A 22,929-nucleotide genomic window follows, 5' to 3' on the forward strand; every position below is an offset into this window, starting at 1 on the left:
ACAGACAGACGGAATGGTGGAGCCCGTGGCTGATTTCTTTGAATTCTGGTTGGTGTTAAAGTCACTCACCCTCAGGTTACCACTGGTAGCACATCTAGGAGCAAGTTTTAATTTTTTAGTCATAGTGACTGTGCTGGATTTGGTAGGTCATACAAATTGTGGAAGAGGCATAGGACACCAAGGGTTTTGCAAAAAGCAGGCAACTAACATTTGTTTTCCACCTACTATGATTATGTTAGGCTCTCAGTATATGTTTACCACTTATTCCCCATTTCACAGAAACGATAACTGAGTTTCACATGGGTTCAAGGCGTGACCTTAGATCCCACAGCTGGTACGTGGTTAGAACTGGCAGCGACACAAGTGTGTCCAACTTGAGTCTTCCTCTGTGCTATGCTGACTTCCCTCGAGAAGTAGTCTATATAAATCGACTGTTCTCTGTGAAGATTAGGCCTGTGGGGGTGATTGAATGAATGGACTTTACTAGGCTCTTCCACATGGTGATGTCAGGAAGATAACGGTATGCTGATTTTCCATGCATGTTAACATTATCTTGTAAACAATAATTTATGGCCATTTGACATGGATTTGGCTGAACTACATTGCTGCTTTCTCTAGTAGAGTTGACTACTTCATTGTTGTACTGTACTCTATATGGTCTTCCACCATAGATTACAAAATATGGTATTTTTTAGTTTAGAGCAGTGACTTGGTGTTCAAACTCTGGATTAGACTGCCTCTTCTTTTTCCTCCCTCCCATCTCTTCCCCTCCTAAACTTTCCCCTTTTTTGAGATGACTTTAAAATATAGATTCATTTTTTTTAAACATACAGAACTTTTCAGTTTTCCATTTCTTCTTGTGGCAACTTTTTTTGTAGTGTTTTTCTAGGAATTTGTCTTTTTTTCCTGTATTGTAAATTCATTGGTATAAAGTTGTTAACCATATCTTAAGATCTTCTTACGGTTCGTAGGATCTGTAGTCCTTTTCTTTATTTTTCATTTTTAAAAACAACTTTATTGAGGTATGATTGACATACAAAAAGCTGTATGTATTTGATGTATAGAACTTGATAAGTTTGGAGATAAGTATATACCTGTGAAGCCATTATCATAATTTGTAAGTACATGATACAATATGGGCACAGTGCTGTATGGTAGATTTCTAGGGCTTTTCCATCTGGCATACCTGAAACTTCATACCCTTTGGCTAATACCTCGTTGTTTGTCTCTCTCCCCAGCCCTTCGCAACCACCATTCTATATTTTGCCTCTGTGAGTTTGAGTGTCTTAGATTCCTCATATAAATTGTATCATATAGTATTTGTCCTTCTGTGTCTGGCTTATTTCACTTAGCATAATGTCCTTCAGGTTCATCCATGTTGTTGCAAATAGCAGAATTTCCTTCATTCCTAAGGCTGAATAATATTCCATTGTGTGTGTGTGTGTGTGTGTGTGCGTGTGTGTGTGTGTGTCTTCCACATTTCCTTTATCCATTCATTCATCAGTAGAAATCTAGGCTGCTTCCATGTCTTGGCTAGTATGAATAATGCTACAGTGAACATGAGAGGGCAGACATATCGTTGTGATCCTGATTTGAGTTCCTTTGGATGTGTATCCAGAAGTGGGATTGCTGGATCCTAATGCAGCAATTTTTAATTCTATGTTTAATTTTTTGAGGAAACTCCGTACTGTTTTTCATAGTGGCTGCACCAATTTACATTCCACTAAGGAATGTAAGTTTCTCACGCACAAGGGGTCTCTTGTTTCTACACCCTCAACCACACTTATCTTTCATTTCATGATGAGAACCATCTTAACAGGTGTGAGATGACATCTCACTGTGATTTCAATTTGCATTTTCCTGGAGATTAGTGCATTTTCCACTTTTCATACACTTGGCCATTTGTATGTTTTCTTTGGAGAAATGTCTGTTCGGTTCCTTTACTTGTTTTTAAGATCTGTGTTTTGTTTTTTTTTTTTTTTTTTTTGGCTGTTGGGTTTTAGGAGTTCCTTATATATTTTGGATATGAACACTATCAGTTATGAGGTTTGCAAGTATTTTGTTTTTACTATTTTGTAGCTTGCCCTTTCAGTGTCTTGATGGTTTTCTTTAATGTGCAGAAGCTTTTTAGTTTTATGTAATCTCACTAGTCTGGTTTTGCTTTTGTTGCTTATGCTTTAATGTGACCTGATGATGTCCTTTTATTCGTCCCCGATATTGGTCATTCGTGCCCTCTCTTTCTGTGTCTGTCTCTCTCTCTATCAGTCTTGCTAGCCCTTTATCAATTTTATTAGTCTTTTCAATTAACAGACTTTTAACTTCTTTTTTTCTCTGTATTTTATGTTTGTTTTAGATTTATAAGTTTCTCCTTTCTCCTTTCTCTATTTCCGTCGTTCTGCTTTCTTTAAGCTTAATGTGCTGGGTTATTTTCCTAAGGTAATGGATGCTTAGATCATCTTCTTTTGTTTCTTTTTTTTTTTCTTGAAACAGGATCTCACTCTGTCACCCAGACTGGAGTGAAGTGACATGATCATCCTCCTGAGTAGCTGGGACCACAGGTGTGCACCACCGCGCCCAGCTAATTTTTTGTAGAGATGTAATTTTGCCGTGTTGCCCAGGCTGGTCTTGAACTCCTGGGCTCAAGTGATCTACCCACCTCGGCTACCCAAATTGCTGGGATTACAGCCATGAGCCACTGTGCCTGGCCTTCTTTTTAATATATGTAGTTAAGGCTGTAGATTTTCTTTTAACCATGGCTTTAGCTATACTCCATAAGTTTGTATATATGTTTGTAATTATTGAGTTTAAAATATTTCTAACTTTCATTGTAATTTTTTGAGCCATAATGTCTTATTTATTTATACATATATTTCCAGAAAGGAGAATTTTCTGGGATCTTGTTATTGATTTATAATTTAATTCCATTGCAATCAAAGATCATGCTCTCTAATTTTAATCTTTTGAAATTTGTTGAGACTTGCTTTTGGCCCTGCAAATCATCAGTTTTTGTAAGTATTCTTGAAGTACTTGAGTATATTTTGCTGTTGTTTTCAGTGTTTATCATATTCAATTATTTTCAGTTTATCAATTAAGTTGTTCAAACCTTCTATATACTTTGTGTTTGGCTGCTTATTTTATCTGCTACTAAGAGGGGTATGTTAAAATCTTCCATTATAATTGTGAATTTCTCCATTTATGCTCCTGATTCTGTCAATTGTTGACATATATGGGAGGCTCTATTATTAAGTACATATAAATTTAGAATTGTCATGTATTCTTGGTGGGTTGAAATTTACCATTGTGAAATGGTCAGTGCTTTCTCTTGTAATGCTTCTTGCTTTAGAGTCTCCTTTTTCTGAAATTAGTATAGCTGCATCAGATTTCTTTTGGCCCACATTATACCGTATATATTTTCCATTCTTTTACTTCGATTTTTTTATCCTTGTGTTTAAAGGTACAAAACATAATGCACATTATTTTATAAGGAGAATATATATATATATATATATACGTTTTCTTCAGTCTGACAACTTTTTTCTTTTAATTGCTGTCTTTAGGCCATTTATATTTAATGTAATGACAAAGATATTTGGGTTTGGGCTTAAATATACCACCTTATTATTGGCTTCCTGTTAAGTTATTCTATATTCTTCTTTCTCTTTTTTCTTTTCCTTTCCTCCCTCTCTCTCTCTTTCTTTCTCTTTTTCTTTTTCTTTCCTTTCTTTCTTTCATTTAAATTGAGACAGGGCCTTGCCAGGCTAGAGTTCAGTGGCATGGTCATAGTTCACTGTGACCTTGAACTCTTGGACTCAAGCAATCCCCCCATGTCAGCCTTCTGAGTAGTTGGAACTACAGGTGCCTGCCACCACACCTGGCTATTTCTTTTTTAATTTTAATTTTTGTATAGACAGAGTTTTGCTATGTTGCCCAAGCTGGTCTCAAGTGATTCTCATGCCTTGGCCTCCCAAAGTGCTAGAATTACAGGCCACTGTACCTAGTCATCTTCTCTCCTTTCTTGCCTTTTTGTCATTCGACTTTTCTTCTCCATTAGCTTGTTAAATTTGTAGAGATTTACAGCTTGCATCTTTGACTTATTAAAATGTAATATAAATCAGTATTATATCACTTCCTGGAGAAGACAAGAACCTTAGGAAGCTTTACTTCCATTACTCACCTCCTAGGTTAAGCATTATTATTATTATTGATACAGTAATTTTTGCTATGTATTTTAAAACTCATAGAGTTTACTACTCTTACCATTTGGATCTTAACATATCGTTACCCTTTATGTTGCTCTTTGTTACTTTCTGAGTCTCTGGGTTTATAGCTGGGGTCATTTTCCTCCTTCCTGAAGAGCATCCTTTAGTGTCTCCTGCAGTGTGGGTCTATACGCGACACTCGGTGTAGTGCAGGTGATAAACAAAAAGCAGCTTTGGTTTGCTGAAAATTTTTGTTCTCCTCCTTTCTTTTTCTTTTTCTTTTTTTTTTTTTTTTTGAGACGGAGTCTTGCTCAGTCACCCAGGCTGGAGTGCGGTGGTGCAATGTCCGCTCACTGCAAGCTCCGCCTCCTGGGTTCACACCATTCTCCTGCCTCAGCCTCCCGAGTAGCTGGGACTACAGGAGCCCCCCGCCACTACGCCCAGCTAGTTTTTTTTTGTATTTTTAGTAGAGACGGGGTTTCACCGTGTTAGCCAGGATGGTCTCGATCTCCTGACCTCATGATCCGCTTGTCTTGGCCTCCCAAAGTGCTGGGATTACAGGCGTGAGCCACCGCGGCCAGCCTCCTACTTTATTTTTCAAGAATATTTGTACTAGGTATAGAATTCTAAGATGAAAGTTTTATTTCTTTCAGCTGTGACTTCCATGATTTTCCTTAGAGGTATAACTATCAGTCTTGTAGCTACTGGTCTCTAACTACTTCTAAAACTATCTGCAGTTTTTAGCAGTTTACTCTGATGTGCGTTAGTTTGACATGTATGTGTATATGTGTGTGTGTCTACACACACATATACACATATGGGTATACACCCACATATATATTTCTGTTTGCGGCTCACATAGACATAAATATATATATGTACACATATATTTCTGCTTGTGGCTTGCACATATATATACATATACATGTAGACCCACACATTTATACATATACCTGTCAACACATACACATATATATTTCTGCTTGTGGCTCTGGATAATTCTTGAATTTGTGGCTATATATCCGTCATTGAATTTGTAACATTGTCAGCCATTCTGTCTTCAAATATTGCTTATCTTAATCTATTTCACTTCTTTTGGAACTCAAATTACATGTATGTGTAAGAGCATAGGAGAATGTGTTTCATACGTCTCTTCAGTGCTTTGCTTTACTGCATTAGTTATGTTTTTCTTTTTATGCTTCACTTTGGATTTTTTTTAACTTATTTTATAGTTTCCTTAATCTTGTCATCAGCTATGTCTCGTATTCTGTTAACCTATATGTTGAATTCTTAATTACTCTTATTGTGTTTAAGTTTCAGAATATCTGTTTGATTTTTTTTATTGTTTCTAATTCCCTGGCAGAATTCTCCATCTTGCCTTTTTGTTCCTTGAACCTATCAGTCAGAGTTATTTTAATCACTGTTTCTGAATAACTTGATTAGACAGATCTCCTGTGCATTTATTTCCATTTTTTTCCCCTCTGGCTTTGGTGAAGTTTTGTCTTTTTGTATGCTTAGCTATTTTGTTTGAATGTCTGAGAGTTTATATGAGTATTTGAAATAATTATAGTGGTAATTTGAGACGCTAGATAATGGTATCTTCCTCCAGAGAATATTTTCTCTTGCTGCTGGAAATTGGATAGATAGGGACTGATCACTTTAATCAAACCAGGAATTGAAATGGCCTGAAGCTGAGTTTCCAGTCTTGTGAAGTCTGGACTGTCTCTTGTTATTACAGCGAGGGTATAACTCTTTAGGGTCCCAACCAAAGGTTTGGTGTGTGTACCGTGGCCCTTTCCTGATGGGTCCTGAGCTCAAATTTGGGTCTTTTTCCCTGTTATAAAATTGCCAAAAGCTCAGCCCATCTTCTCAGGCTTCCAACCACTATGTTTGGAAATGAAATATGCCTTGAAGGGAAAAAACTGCCAAATGCTGGCCTTGCAATTTTTGCAGATCTTGGCCCCCCAGATTCTCAGTCAGAGTGCCCTCCTGATGCCTTCAAACAGATGTGTGTGTGTGCACCTGTGTTGTTTTGTCCAGCTTTTCTAATTGTTTTAAATAGGAAACGGGGCTAAGAAACCTAGGTGACGGTGGCGGAAGCAGAGGTGCTGGGGACACTTACCATAGAGTAGAGCATCAAGTCCTTATCGTGAGCACAGGATCTGGTCATTATTGATGGTTAAATGGCTGGACATGCCGTGAACTCTTCTATGGCTCGGTCTTCATCTTTGAAATCACTGCATCCCTAGGACAAGTGTTCTCACCATCACGGTGTTGACAGTCTGGGCCAGATAATTCTGTGTTGTTGGGGGCTGCCCTGTTCATGGTAAGATGTTTTGTAGCATGCCTGGCCTTTGCCCACTAGATGCCAGTAGGACTCTACCCCACAACTGTGGCGACTGAAAATGTCTGCAGACATTTGTACCTGTCCCCTGGGGGTCAAAATCACCCCTGGTTGAGAACCTGGGGTAATGTAAGTAGTGCTCCGATAAAGGCCATTCAACATGACTCACTATCTTGATGTTATGTTTTCTAACATTGACTTTCCTTTAAACCATAGGGTTTGAAACTGCCAAGTCTTTTGCCCTCCATGGTGCACACGTGATCTTGGCCTGCAGGAACATGGCAAGGGCGAGTGACGCAGTGTCACGCATTTTAGAAGAATGGGTAAGCGCTTGACTGTTGTTTTTTTTTTTAATTGTCAAATACACATGCCAGGCTCACCACATGGAGATTTTAGTGCAGTGTGTAAAGTTTATTGGTCTTGGAATCATGTCTTTGTTTTTAAAGTCATCTTCACTTTGTTTGTTTTATGAGTGAAAGCATGAGCAAGTCCATTATTATTCACACATTTGTTTATAGTTCATTGTCAGTGTCATCTGCTTTATTAGTCAGGAGTTTGAGAATGTTTATTCGTTTAATTCATTTATTAAGAAAAATAAAACGTGGTGAACGCCCATAATTGCAACTAGGAGACTGTTATGCTTATGATTTTTAAGATTAGAAAGAAGTAGGCTTTAACTCTATCTCTGATTTCTTACTTTTCTCTGTCTGTATAGAAGTTGATGTTGATATGTGTCTACATAAATATTTATTGAGGGCTTGCATTAGTCTTGGGACCAAGGATATAGTATCAAATGAAACAGAATCCCTGCCCTCGTAGGCTTACCATCTAGGTAAGAAAAATAGACCATAATCAAGTTTAATATTTACCATAATATTAATAAATAAAGGACAGTAAAGCAGAGGAAGGCGAGGGGAGTGACAGCATGAGCATGCTGGAGTCATCAGCAGGGAGCCTTCCAAAGTTGTCACATTTGATCCGAGACCTGAATGAAGTAGAGGTAAGCCATGCAAATGTCAAGAGAAGTACTCATAGCAGTGAGAATAGCATATGCAAAGGCTCAGAGGTAGGCACAGGCCTGGAGATTTCAAGGATCATCAGGGAAGCTAGTGTGAGTGTAGATGAATGGACTGGGTAGGAGAGGTGCTCTTGGGGGATGGGTGTCTGGTAGACTCTGAGATAGCGATGAGGAAGACATTAGAGGGTTTGAGCTAGAGAGTGATGTGAGCTGTTTGATTTTTGAAACGTCACTGCACTTTAGCATGAAGTCTAGGCTATGGGTGCTGGGGTCTACTGTTAAGGACAACAGACATTGCCACTGTTTTTGTAGAGCTTTCAGCCTATCGTGAAAGACTAATTTAGTCAAAAAAAAAAAAAAAAGCACAGATCTTATTGTAAACTTGAAAAAACAGTGAGTGGTCATAGGAATCAGTAATGATGCCAGGGAGTTGGGAGACCTTTGGAGTCCCCAAGGAAGAAGTGATTGAACTAAGATCTCAAGAAAGACCTGAGGAGGGTGGAGAAGGGTCAGATGGGGTAGGGGAATGGCCGGTGCAGAGGCCCTGGGAGGAGGGGGAGGAGGAGACAGAGCAGCGTGTTTGGGAGCAGAGCCTGAAGGGGGCTGGATACACCCTGCAGAGGCCGTCTTCGTTTTCGAATGCTGTGAAAGATTTCTTGCCATTTGAAGAAATAGACCACAGTGTACTTAAGAACATTTTTGGTACTCTGGAGTGAAAAGTTATGAAAATACAGAAAAGGAAGATTTATTTCTGCTTTTTCAGTGTATTTATGATGAAATATTTGAAATTCAGTATATTTGAAATGAGCCCTTATCTTGAGCTCAGTGGACTTACTATTTTGGGTTAAATATAAAAGAAAGCAGAGTGTTATTTTTTCTGATTATTTTATTGTCTTTCTGACTAAAGTAATAACCTCTAGTAGGTGGGATAGTAGTAATCTTTAGAGATGTATCGAGAAGAGTACAAATGGGAATACATGCATCTTATTTGAATCTACATGCAGAATGGAAAGGTGAAAAATGAAATGTGAAAGTGTTTCTTGGTCTTTCTCTTGGAAGGTAAACATTATTAACTATTTTGTGTATTCTTCCAGAAAAAGGTTATATATATACCAGCAAACACACTCACATTCTGTCCTGTACTTTTTTTTTTTTTTAACTTAGTACTACAAGAGATCTCTTATTAGTGCATATAGATCTACTTCATTGTTTTAACTGCTAAATAATATTCCATCATGTGCTTATGCTATAACCAGTCTTCCCTTTGGTGGCCATTTAGGTTGTTGGCATTGTTTTGCTATTTGTTATTCCAAGCAATGGTGTTTCACAGTTCTCTCTTTGTTGCATCATTCTTTCTTACAATTTCATCTGATACTGGGTCTAAACTATGCGGCTGTGAACATTCTTTATTTACGCATTTGTGAGTAAACGCCTAGGGGAGAATCTTAGCAGTGGACTCCTTGATTCAAAGGGCATATGCATTTAAAGTTTTGGTAACAGTTCCTGAGTCATTTTCTTTCTTTCTTTCTTTTTTTTTTTTAGAGTGAGTTTCACTCTGTTGCCAAGCTGGAGTGCAGTGGCACGATCTCGACTCACTGTAACCTTCACCTCCTGGGTTTAAGCGATTTTCCTGCCTCAGCCTCCCGAGTAGCTGGGACTACAGGCACGCATCACCACGCCCAGCTAATTTTTGTATTTTTAGTAGAGACAAGATTTCACCATGTTGGCAAGGATAGTCTCGATCTTCTGACCTCGTGATCTGCACACCTAGGCCTCCCAAAGTGCTGGGATTACAGGTGTGAGCCACTGTTCCCGACCTCCCGAGTCATTTTCTTAATCTTGTTGCTCTAATTTCCATTCCCACTGACAGTGTAGACAGACAACTGTTGAGGGCTTGCAGTGTTCTTGGCACTAGCAGGATGGCATGTCAAAATTGTAAAACTCTGCCCATTTGATGTAATATTTGAAACTGGAAAGGTAAAATTCCAGGGACCCTAGTGACACTATAGTAACCTGATTGTACAGTGCCATTCATGTTTAAACCAGTCTTGGAGGAGAATGCTATAGCACAACTGTTTTTGCATCATTAAATTTATCCTCTTCTTTTCTGAGAACACAATATATATGAGAACACGTTCATCTGCATTTATCCTATTTTAATTATCGTTTGATGCTTAGAGCAGAAATTCCTGGACCAGCCCCAATTAGCGATAGGACCTTGGGTAAGCCTCTGGATCTATTTGTAGCTTCTGTTTCCTCATCTTTAAGGAAAAAGGTTGGATGGGATAGATGATCTCAAAGACCCACTGTTCAGTCTTTCTTTCTTATATTTTGAGCCATAATTGGGTCCCTGTGCGTCAATTTCAGATGATAGAATTTACTGTTGTATAGTTTTACTCTAACATATAGTAGCTTGAGGTAGACTAGTGACCCCAGACTAAGAATTATTGAAAATCATTCACCGTTGGGGACACGGGAAAAGGAAAATGGAACAGAAACAAAACTAATACATGTGATTCCGAATGTTTAAAATTAGATTTGATAGGTTGTAGGCTGGAGAAACTCAACCTGTTCATCATCTCTCATCTGTTCACTTGTTCTCTGTGTATGCCATTATCTTGTGTTCCTCATTTCCCCAAGACGATGATTGTGGAAACTCAGATTTAGCACCAGAAACTGTCATTACCATTTCATTCCATTGCACCATTCATACCCTGCAGAGAGGATGTGAAGTCGTAAGGCCTTCTTGCTCTGGTGACCTCTTAGGCTTGGTCTCTGTGTCATCCCCCAACTCCCTGAGGGTTGATATTTGCTGGCCTGCTTCCCTTCAGGCCTTTCCTCACTTCGTATCTCTGTGCAAGGATTTCATCTGGCATATCGCTAAATATTACCTTCCTGTGTTTCTCAAGGTCAATTTGATAGACTCCAGTTTTTGAAGCTGCTGGCCAGCTTGAGCGTATTCATATGTTATCTACAATGAATCATACCAGTTTCGGGGCCGGGAAGGTACTGAAACATATTGGCGCCTCACGGGAGGCTCTCAAAATGATCCAAAGTTTTTTGTTGCAGCAAAAGCTCATTCAGAAGTCTTTGGACCGTTTGGCTCAGCAGAGGCTCTCATGTGCCAAGGCTCCATGGGCATTCTTAGCTCCGCTTCTGGAGATAAGAGTTCATTCCTCCATCCCAAGTTGTTCTTCTCTACCCATTCTTCCTCTTCCTGCCTTCACTGCACATTCCAGGATTGCCATGTTCTAGAACATTCATGTCTGTCTCTTAGCCAGCGGAATGCTATTCTCACATCCACAATGGGACAGCTAACAGCCCTCATTTATCAAATCCCTGTCATGTGCTGTGTCAGGCACTTTATATCCGTTATCCAGGAGGATGCAAAAACCTGGTGCTATTTTTTTTTTTTTTTTTTTGCATTTTACAGTTGAGCCAAGGGATGGCTCAGAAGGGTGAAGGAACTCACTCAAGTTGCGCAGCTGGTGAGCTCAAAATCAGGCCCCTTGCTTGGTCCATGTGGCTTCCAAACTCCAAGTCTGTCTGCTGCACCCCATGTCCCGTCTTTTCTACTGTGTTTAGTATCAGTGTTCATACTTTGCAGATTTTGCTTTCAAATTCTCTAGCTGCGGTTTGAGTGATTAATTTCAGGATTCATCCTATTTCTTAGACGAAGCCACTCTGGTCTACCCTATCATCACTTTATATTCAAGATATCCTTTATAGAGCTCTCAAATTACTTTTGGGGAGATGCAGCTATTTAATAAAATATAACTTAAGTGAAAACACATTCCCTATAGAAGTATATTAAGAACCTATATGTAATTACTACGACTTCTAATTATTTCATGGGAAAATGCCCTCCTGCTGAGATATTTTAGCTGCTCCAAAGTTAGAAGTAAGAAGAAATGAAAACAATTAAAATAGGATAACATGGACAGTACAGAAGTAAACCACTGTCTTAAAAGGCTAATCCATTTGGCATAATTAAAAAGAGGGAGGAGGGGGAGGCGCATCAGCCCCCATTCATGTTTAAATAAAGAAAACGGGACAGTGGGGCTTGTTCCTATGTTGTGGAACAGTGCACAGATGTGATCTACCTCATTCACATCCTTATGTGAATTATACACTGGTGCCCTCACCTCTTAAGACAAGCACCTAATATTTTCCTGTGTATTCCAAGAGGCCAGTGTTGCTGGCAGAATAAGATGTTTTCCTGTTTTCAAGATGGAGTGGACTGTCTTTTATTTAGCAGCGGTGTCTGCGTGTTAGGATTCCATGTGAGTTCTCTAAGTCTGGGACAATGATAGGTGTGTCTGATTACTGCATTACCATGGTTAATTCTTTCCTTTACCCAGTATCTATTGGAGTCGGGCTTCCGTTGCTTTATTTCTCGGGGTCTGGCATATCCCACTCCCTGTCTTGAGATCTTAGGACCTCCGAGGGACATTGCATGTAAAGCACAAGAGCTTATTAGGTATCAAAATACACTTCATGAACAGCTATGGCAAGACCTTGACATTCCAGTGTAGAGCTCTTGAAAGACCCTAGTAGGTCTCCAAGTTCCTCCTTCTTCTGTTTCTATTAGATTTCTAAATTTTACTTTCTAAATTTTAGATCCCCGGAACTTGGGATCTAAAACTCTGATCCTGTGGAAGAAGGAGGTAGGGTAGAGTGGGAGCAGATGGACCTGATGTCATCCATCTCCCTACGTTGTTTGCAGGAGGAAAAGGGAAGAGGCTGAGGCTGGGAGGCAGGGGTGGTGGATTGAGAGAGAGGGGAGGGATTGTTATGAGTAACCAGTGTGCCTCATGCATGCCAGGCCCTCACTAAGTCTGTTTAACAGGGAGTGCCGAAGAGCTTCTGTTGGGGACTGGCCGTTAGTATAGCATGGGGCCCAATAAGTGTTGTGAAACATCAGCATCTGCTGGACATTGAGATGGCCACCAGGTTGGGCAGAGAGGGCTGGTATGGGAAGAGGGGCAGGTGGCCCTCTCTTAGAGTTACTATTCGACTTACCCCTGACTTTCCGGAATGTGTCTTGAATCCATTCCCCTCTCGTATGGGAATGGTGACCCAAGGATGTTTGTGATGACCAAAAATGTCTCCAGGCATTGCCATATGTCTCCTGGGGGTGTAAGTCATCCCCAGTTCATAACCATAGCTGTAAAACATGCCGTATTATAGTGGCAACGGTTAGAATCAGATACATCTTATGACCTTGGGCAAGTTTCTTAACTTCTTTAAATCTCAGTTTCTTCATCTGTAAAATGCACATCATAATATCTCCATTGAGAGACATAGGTAGTTCTATTAAACACATTGACTCTGTGTATATAAAATCTTAACCTATTGTGGAATAAATTAAGTACTCAATTAAATGTTAGCTGCTGCTGTTAATAATAACAATAATAATATTTTCTTCACACGTGAAAGTGCAAAGTGATGCTTACTTTTCTTAACCTCTCCAACAGGCTGAAAGAGGAGCTCTAGGGCGGATGTTTATCAGTATGAGTTCCATGGAGTTGCAATGAATTCTTCTTCTGTCTTCATATATTTGGACTCCTGCATTTTAATAGATGTGTATTTAGTTTGTTGATTAGTATTTTCCAGTGTAGCTCATATTAGCACTCAACTGTCATTTGAAAAGCCATCTTAATTATTTATGTGATTGCTTTTTCTTTTGTATTTACAAAGAAATACACTCTGAATATATTTAGGAAAGATGATTAACGGATTAGTCATCAGGAACAGCAAGCAATGGTTTATATCAAAATGATTATTGAGAAAGCAGAGAGATGAGGGGTAAAAATAAAAGATTTATTAGCCAGAGGTAATAGAATGTGCATGTTTTAGAGGGAGAGCGCATGCTCAGTTGATTGCAACCGCACGGTTTGCTGCTGAAGTGCTGTAATGATTCAGGTTTTCGATAGAGTTGTTACCGGGTCTATATATTTTGTGGGAGTGAAGGAGTAGGGATAGTACTGACAGCATTATGTGATTGCAGCCTCATTGATAAGCATCGGAAATAATGACTTTAACACTATTTTCAGATAGGGAGCACGCAGTACCAACCATTATATTAGGCACATGGGCTCAACACTTTGCTGTGCTTTTCATAGATACTGACACCTGTGTTTTCATTTTGTTGTTGTTGTTGATTGCCCTGCCTGGAAACTGCCACACCTGTGTTTTCATGGCATGATATTAAGGAACGATGGGCCAGGATGCTGAGGAATAAATTGCTCGCACTTTTAAGGACTTCTGCAAAACTCCAGCTACTTTTAGCCTCCTTCAAATTCAGTGACTTTATGAGCTGGTATAGCTTCACTGTTTGTGGAAATTCCCCACAATCTCCTTTGACACTAAAAGCTTAAGTCCCATGATTTGCCTTTGCAGATGGAAGGCCTTAGCCTTCTTTTATGATATATGTGTCGGGGGGAGGCATGTGGTATGTGGGGTGGGTAATATACGAGCCTTATGCCTGTCTAAGCTGGTGACTTGGCTTGGAAAAGATGATCGTTCGTCAACGCATCACAAGTCACAGGGCTTATCCCCATTGTTCTGTATGATCTTTAACTAAACAAAAAGATAAACACTATTAATATTATTAATAGTTGTAGATTATTGGGAAGAGTTCATCCTAAATCAGCCGCTAGATTTGTTCCTCATTTCTTTGCTTTACAAATTGTTTTTCTGTATAGTATTGGATTTTCAATAAATAAAGTATGATATAAACAAGTCTGCAAAACAGCAAGGACCATATAAACCACTTGTTCAAATCAATAAGCTCATGCTCACAGAGGAAGGTAAAGTTCTGAAGTTCTTCCTTGGGGCGTTTGCAAAATGTCGTATTATTGTCACCTGTAGGTGGGGGGTTGGATATTCATATCTGTCTTTGTACTAGGTATTGTGTTTAGCATTTAACAGTGAAGTGTTTATGTTACGTGTGAAACCCATTGTGCAGATGAGGTAGTTTAGAGGCTGGAAGCTGCATAGGCTTTCCCAGGCTCATACAGCTGGGAGATACAGGGTGGATCCAGGATTTGCAGCTGGTGTGTGGGTGATGCCGGGAGATTGGCCTTTTTCAAGGACTTAGACAAGTATTGTATTCATACGTTATTTGCATGTATTTGTATGAATACTTCTGGGTTCCTAATATGAGCGTACCTAAAAAGTACATCCCCCGCGCTTCCTGTAATCTGAGGGAGTTGATGAACATGGGCCAAGGAAGCTCTTCCCCTTCCATTCCAGACTTCCTTTTCAAGTAGTATATAGTGTATTTACTGTTCTACTTCAGTTGTCTATTTGACCTTTCTTGTCACAGGCTCAGGGAAGATTCTTTATCAGATAATAAATTATTCATCCCCCTCATAGACATAATCGGTTGCTAAAATATTCTGAGTTTCCTGTCTCCAGAATACCTAAAACTTGTGCTTGGTACTTATCCTGTAAGTTTTCCATTTCATTTCTCATTCTGAAGATTTTGCACCGACTTAGTCTTGGCTGTTATTCATTGTTCTTTGATCATTGTCTTTGTGTCTTCTCCTTTTTTTTTTTTTTTTGGTTCCTGGCCACCGCTTGCAGTCTTGAACCGAATCTTTCAAACTTTATATCCATTGTAACCTTTGTATAATGAGGGCTGTGATTAACCGCAGAGTTTTAAGGAGTGAAAGTCAAGCATAGGTGGCTGGCTCCGAACCATCACTCCCAATCATGTGAAACCCAAAGCAGATGCATCCTTTCATTAATGTGGGGTCCCCTGAGTTCTTATTAAGCAATTTTGACATAGTTTGAAGAGACAGATTTCATCTTCAGATGGTGTTCAGCCAATGGCTGTAAGGCCTGCTTTTGGCCACTCGGCATTTAGGCTCCATTATTTAAGAGGGGAAAAATATACCTGAGACTGTTTTTCACTTTTATTGTGGGGCATTTAGAGAATCTCAGACTAACAGGTATTCGATTAAACAGAGGAGAAACAGCCCTTGCAGGGATAAAACTTCCGTACGCAAGGACAAATAGAGAAACATCTGTAGATGAAGCAGCCAGTCTCAGGCTGGGGCCGCACGCCCTGCAATAGGTTAAGGTTTATTTTAGACAAATATTTAAAATGCACCTAACTTTTACATATGCAGATGCAACCCAGTGGAGTAGAGGTAGCCCCAGCTTTGGAGTCATACAGATCTGGGGTTAAATCCCAGTGTGAATACTAACTCACTGAGTGTCCTGGGAAAATTTGGTCATCTCTCTCTCTTGCTTCTTGTTTTGAGATAGGGTCTTGCTCTGTCACCCAGGCTGGTGTTCAGTGGCACAAACATGGCTCACTGCAGCCTTGACCTCCTGGCTCAAGCGATCCTCTCGTCTCAGCCTCTTGAGTAGCTGGGACTACAGGCTCATGCCACCACACCTGGCTAATTTTTTTTTTTTTTTTTTTTTTTAATGTAGAGAAGGGGCTTCACCACATTGCCCAGGCAAATCTCGAATTCCTCTGCTCAGGCGATCCTCCTGCCTGGGTCTCCCAAAGTGCTGGGATTACAGGCATGAACCATCGTGCCTGGTCTCAGTCATCTCTTTGAACCTTGGCTGTTTTACCTGCAGATGCTAATATGACTCTCAGGGTCATCCTGAAGATGAAGTGAAATGACACACATACTCTTTTGTAGATTCTGGCACATAGTAAAGGTTCAGTAAATGGTCGCTGCAGGGGAAGCTAACTTGTCCAGTACAGATCCCTAAAATACACTTATAAATCTTGTTGGAGCAGTATTTCTTCTTTGTCTTAGTTCAGGCTGCTATAACAAAAATATCATGCAATGAGTAGCTTAAATATTTATTCCTCACAGTTCTAGAGGCTGGAAGTCCGAGATGAGGGTGCCAACCTTGTTGAGTTCTTAGTGAGGTCCCTCTTTCTGGTTTACAAGTAGCCCTTTTCTTGCTGTGTCCTTATATGGTGGAGAGCTGAGAGGACTTGAGAGAGAGAGAGAGAGAGAGAGAGAGAGAGAGAGAGAGAGCACTGTCTCATGTGTCTTATAAGGGCACTAATCCCTTCATGAGGATTCCATTTTCATCTGATCACCTCCCGAAGGCCGCATCTCCAACTACCATCACATGGGCTATTAGGGTTTGACCATAAGAATTTTGAAGAGATGCTGTATTAGTCCATTTTCACGCTTCTGATAAAGACATACCCGTGACTGGGAAGAAAAGAGGTTTAGTTGGACTTACAGTTCCACATGGCTGGAGAGGCTTCAGAATCATGGTGGGAGGTGAAAGGCACTTCTTATATGGTGTCAGCAAGAGAAAAATGAAGAAGCAGCAAAAGTGGAAACTCCTTGATAAACCCATCAGATCTCTTGAGACTTCTTCACTATCATGAGAATAGCATGGGGAAGACCGGCCCCCAGGATTCAATTACCTCCCCCAGGTCCCTCCGACAACATGTGGGAATTCTGGGAGGTACAGTTCAGGTTGAGATTTCGGTGGGGACACAGCCAAAGCATATCAGACGCAAACATTCAATTCATGGCATTCTACCCCAGCCCTCCAAAATTCATGTTCTTCTGACATGCCAGATACATTTACTACATCCAAATAGCCCCAAAATCTTAACTCATTCCAGCGTCAGCTGTAAAGTCTCTGTCTTTTTAATTTTTTTCAATGATCAAAGCACTGGGAAGTAGCCACTTCTCTCTTCAGCTTCCCACCAGTGTGTCAGTTAATAATCTGACTACGGTGGCGGGGCATGGTGGCTCACGCCTGTAATCACAGCAGTTTGGGAGGCCAAGGTGGTCGGATTGCCCGAGTTCAGAAGTTGGTGACCAGCCTGGGCAACACGGTGAAACCCCGTCTCTACTGAAAATACAAAAATTAGCCGGGTGTGGCGGCATGCACCTGTAGTCCCAGCTACTGGGGAGGCTGAGGCAGGAGAATTGCTTTAACCTGGGAGTTGGAGGTTGCAGTGAACCGAGATCAGGCCACTGCACTTCAGCCTGGGTGACAGAGTGAGACTCTGTCTCAAAAATAAAAGTAATAATAATAAAAATAATCTGACTAAGGTTATTAACTATTAAGATATGCTGTGCTAAGGATCAGGGGGCCCCTTCCATCTGTAGAGGGCAGAAGGGTACCTATCATGTCTTCAGTGCCAGTGCCCTGGTATGGAGCTAGCTGGCCTTCCACAGGGGCTGGGGTTAATGCTGGAGAGAAGTAGGGCTGGCAGAGCCTACCCTGTGTTCCTAGGAGGGTTCATCTGTAACTAGTCCCTGACCCTTAGGTGGAAGATGCAGCTACCCCCAAGGTTCTGAAGACCCTATAAAAGGAAGCCTTAGAAGTGGCTGTGATTGTTTCAAAGTCTGTCCACAAATTCTTTGATAATTCTCCTTTCAAGAAGTAGAGGCTAATTCTCTGCCCTTGGAATGTGGGCTGTACTTAGTGACTCACTCTCCATGAATAGAATTTGGCAGAAATGGCAGGGTATGACGCCTGAGATAGATCCTAAAGGCTTCGTGGTTTCTCCTGGCTCACTCTCTTGGATCACTTACCAGCCGCCATGTTGTGAGGAGACTCAAGCAGACCTGAGGAGAGGCCCATGCAACAAGGAATTGAGGCCGCCAGCCATCTGTATGATCCCCCTTGGAATCCTCCAGCCCAGTCAAGCCTTCAGATGACTGAGGCCCTGGCTGATACATGTCATGAGAGATCCTGAGTCAGAACCACACAGCAGCTAAACCACTTCTGAATCCCTGACCCACAAAATTTGGTGAGATACCAAATGGTTACTGTTTTAAGCCACTATGCTCTGGGGGAATTTGTGATGTAGGGATAGATAACTATCACAGGATCCATGGCCTCAAGGGGAGAAGGATCTTTGAGAGAGACTGGACAGTGAGTTCTAAGGACAAGACATGTATACTTACCCAGGAAGCTCCACTGCGTTAAAGGAATCTTAAGTTTCCGGGTTGCATCCATCTCCCAGGTCACCTTGGCTGACCTCTCTCCAACACTTTCAAAACATCCCTGATCAGGAATCACTCCGCTTTCGCATAAGCGCCTCTCTCCCCATGCTGCCCATTCCATTGCCGCACACCACTTAATTAGTGAGTTCTCCCTCATATTGAAGGCAGAATCTTTCTCCGAGCATCTTCTATGCACCGGCCCTGGTCCTGCCCTCCGAGTTCCACTGGCTGCCTTCTCATCAGAACCCAGCTAGAACTCACATCTCTCAAATTCCCTAAATAATAAATCCAAAGTTATTGAAGGTATTGGGTTACTAAAAGTTGGCAGTGAGACTGGCCCCACTCATTTCTTTGTAACCCCTGTGCCTCTTTTTATTATTGAAGCTTGGGATGCACTTGGTAAGGCTAGGCAGCTGGGGAGCATGCAGACTCAGGAGCAAAGACCCGCCTTGCCTTCCCTGAAGTTAATGAATCAGCGTGAATGAAGATCACAGTCTTCTTTTAAATGGCAGAGGAACAGTGCACTTACTTACCGACAGTTCTCAGATTCTAATTGTTCCGACTACAATGCGTCCTGTAAACCAGGTAGCTGGGAGAAACTTCAATGCATCTTTGTAATGGCTTTGTTGTTGTTTATTGAGAGGGACTAATTAACTTTGATTATTGCACTAATATTATGGCACTTTGACAGCCCTTCAGATTTATGACTCTGGGAAAATAAACAAATGAAATGCAGGTGCTGGAGCAGAAAGAATAAGTTATTACTGAACTTTAATTACTTGGAATGCATAGCCAGGAGAGAATTAGTTGATGAATTACAGGATGCTTAAAATCTACATCAAATTGTAAGCAATAAGAAGATAAAAATAAAAAGGAAGGGGGCAGGAAGGGTGCTATTTTTAAGGCAGGAAAGGATAGGATATATTTGCAGTGATCTTCGTGGTGTTTCATTGATTAATCTCTGTGGTCTCCAATGCTGCAGATACGTACATGGTGCTACTCAAAGCATGGTCCCTGACCTGCAGCATCAGTGTCACCTGAGAGCTTGTTGGAAATGCAAATTCTTGAGCCCCACCGCCGACCTGCTAGGAAGGAATCTCTGGAGGTGGGGCCCAGCCATCTGTGGTTTGCAGTTACTCCAGGAGATTCTGATATCTGCAAAAGTTGAGAAGCATGGCTCAACATTCTCATGCAGCTTGCTTTTTCTTTTATAAAAGGGTGGGTACACATTTTTGTCTTTGCTTATGAAAGTCAAATGTTTTCCCAACCCAGTTTACCAACTAGCTCCCAAAATTTCAGGCTATTTTAAAAATTGATTGAAATTTAAAACTTCTGGGAAATTTTAATTTATCCAACATCTATTACATGCTAGGTAGAGTGGGTGACATAAGATAGTCTAGAAGGACTTTGCTAATGAGGTGATACCCTTAAACTGTCATCGATGCCAGCACCTGGGTAGTGTGGTAAGAGTGATACTCTCATGACTCATGAAAGATGGTCTCCCCACATGCTTCAGAGCAGGATTGTTGTGGGAGGAAGTACTGGGGAACTGTGATCAGCCCCCACGGCGAGGGTGCATCTGGAGCAGGAGGAAGGGCATCCACAGAGTGTGAGTAGTGTGCCCTGGAATGGAGATTGAGGCTTGGATGTGGTGTCGGGGAAAGGGCAGGAAGCTGCTCTATGAGGCCAGATCATTCAGGGCCTTGGATTCCAGTATTAGGAGAATAGACTTTATTCTCTAGGTCCTGGCAGCCATCACTGTGAGTCTGAGTGGTGGTGATACAGTCCATACTCAGTGATTCAGATAGACAGACATTTGGGCTGAGTTAGGGAGGGGTGTCGGGGTCCGGAGACTCTGTTGGCCTGTTGGCCACGGTCCTGTTCAGCTGTGGTTGAAATGGGCGCAAAGAGCAGAAAAGGACGAGACGGGGGCTGAACAGCCTTGCTTAGTTCCTGACATTCAAGGAAGATCTTTAACATCCATCCACGGAGCCTCAAAGGTTAAAAATAATCATCCCTTTCAATAGTTCCTGTTGTGAGGACCGTTAACAAATTATAGGAGAAAGTATTCCTCCCTTGTAGAAAGTCCATGAAAACGGACATGTGTTTACTTATCTGCAACCCTGTCTTAGGAGGCGGGTGATGAGACACTTTACTATTTGAATCAGGAAGTGTTGACAGTGAAGGGAGGAGCTCTTCATAATTATACCCAGAGAGCAGGCAAGACAGCCACATGCAAGTGGCCTGGCCTGGCTGGATTTGGTACAGAGGGGATTGGGGCAGATTCAGACCTCTCTGGCCCCGCGTCCCTGCACTTCTGGGCTGTTTGCCGGTACTAAGCACTTTTCCTTTTTAAGATGTTGCTGTTTCCATTCCTGCAGAAGCTCAGCCAGCCACCAGCCCAAAATTGTCTCTCTTTATTGGAAAGTTGGAAATGTCACTGTGACCCCACAGCCCTTATTGTCAAGCAGGCTGCTAACCTTTTATTCTAGAGCGTCTTTCATCTGATTTCCTCTACCATCTGGAACCTTCTGGATTCTTCCTCTTATGGGTAGTGATGGGCACTTTAGGAGTAGGAATGCATTTCAATGCTAGACCACATCCTTTCATACCCAGAATTTGCATAGTGACATTTAAAAATAGCAGGCCAGGCACGGTGGCTCATGCCTGTAATCCCAGCAGTTCGGGAGGCCAAGGTGGGCGGATCACTTGAGGTTAGGAGTTCGAGACCAGCCTGGCAAACATGGTGAAACCCCGTCTCTACTAAAAATACAAAAATTAGCCAGTCGTCGTGGAGCATGCCTGTAATCCCAGCTGCTCAGGAGGCTGAGGCAGGAGAATCCCTTGAACCCGGGAGGCAGAGGTTGCAGTGAACCAAGATTGCGCCACAGCCTTCCAGCCTGGGCGACAGAGTGAGATTCCATGTCCAAAAAAAAAGCGGTCATTTTAGAACTGCTTTCTGTTTGGGATGGTTTACCTCGGGTTTAGTTTATAAATGTGGATAACCGAGAGCTGGTCAAATGTTTACCTGGGGCCGTGGGCCATTTTGTATCGTTGGAGGAGAAGCCAGGGCACTTGGCAGGGGTGTTAATGATGATAATCAGGCAGCGGGGTGGGGCCGCTGTTTTGTGGCATCCTCAAAGACTTGCCAACGTAGACGTTTTTGGGGAGACAGAAACACAGAAATAATTTTGCAATGCTTTAAAGAATCTGTTAGAAATAAAGTTTCTTTTAGTCATGTATGATCCGTTGGGCTTTATATAACTTTCAGCCATTGCTTTGCGGGGACAGCAAAGATGTGAGCAAATTTATGCAAACCTAATAGGATGAAAAATTGAGGTATGAATTAATAAAGTCATCTGTCCTTCTGGAGAGAGTTATGAATTAACAGATTGCATTTGGGTGTACTGTGGTTGTAAAAAGGTAACATTTTCAGATTGGAAAGGAATTTCTGAGATCATCCAATTTAAGTTCCTCCACTTGACAGACAATAAAACTGAGGCCCACAGTAGTTAACTTAAGCAATTAATTTATTCTAGTTAACAATTAATTCTGCCTGCAGAACAGGAATATGGCCTCCGACACTTCATGCTTAATTGGATGGCTTATTAAAGTCTTATTTTTATGATAATGATGATGGTAATAATAATAATAATAGTAGCTAGCGTTGTGTTCCAGTGCTAAGCACTTTAAATGCACGAATTCAGTTCATCTTTATGACAACACTATGAGATAGCTAATATTATGAATCCTATTTTCAGATGAAAAGGCTGAGGCTCAGGGAACAAACAGCAGAGAGATGAAACGCCACAGTGACGTCTAGGTTCAAACAGCAGCAGAGGTGCAACGCCATAAGGATGTAGAAGCCTTGCTTGTTCCTCTTAGTATAACCCCAGTGAATAGCATCGTGCTTGGTCCGTTGGAGGGATTTGGTAAATATTTATTGAGTGAGTGAGAGGGTAAAATAGCTGAGCCATGCGAATTATAACCTGGGCAGCAGTAATCCTGCCGTTGTAGGAAGGGTCAGATCGGCTGGTTGGTTTTTGGCAAGCAGACCAGCAGAAGGTGCAAATAACTTGACGTGTTTTCCTAAGTGCTGAGCTGTGTGAATTGGTTTCATGTTGATGCTACTGAAGTCTCCCCAATTCATCATCTGCCTTGTAGCTTGTTGAAGAAAGAGTCCTTATTTACAGTCTATTATGTTAAGCATATTTTATTCCAGTTATTTGAAAATGACCCATCCTGATTTGGAAAATCTCTAGCTTGCCTGGTCATTCTGGAGCAGTGGGAGCCAGCTGTGATGCAGAGTGGACTCATAAACCACTCCTAAACTCAAAAATCTTGATTTTGAGGGACAAAAACCTGGGCCTTTAGGTAGAATGAGCAGCTTACAAGGCTGCATCCGAGAGT

The 22,929-nt window shown here is 41.3% G+C and overlaps 1 protein-coding gene across 8 annotated transcripts in view; it reads left to right on the plus strand.

Moving 5' to 3' along the window:
- WWOX (WW domain containing oxidoreductase) overlaps positions 1-22,929 on the plus strand; it is a 1,132,972-nt gene that overhangs the window by 56,163 nt on the left and 1,053,880 nt on the right. For all 8 annotated transcript variants that reach the window (XR_007721913.1, XR_007721914.1, XR_007721915.1 and 5 more), the window contains exon 5: positions 6,760-6,866. Coding sequence is in view for 5 of the 8 variants with exons in the window: in XM_050773210.1 (XP_050629167.1) it covers positions 6,760-6,866 (107 nt within the window). In the remaining 3 variants the exon portion in view is untranslated. The remainder of the gene's footprint in view (positions 1-6,759; positions 6,867-22,929) is intronic.

This window comes from Macaca thibetana, chromosome 20, assembly GCF_024542745.1.
Source record: "Macaca thibetana thibetana isolate TM-01 chromosome 20, ASM2454274v1, whole genome shotgun sequence".
In the NCBI taxonomy this organism is placed as follows: domain Eukaryota; kingdom Metazoa; phylum Chordata; class Mammalia; order Primates; family Cercopithecidae; genus Macaca; species Macaca thibetana.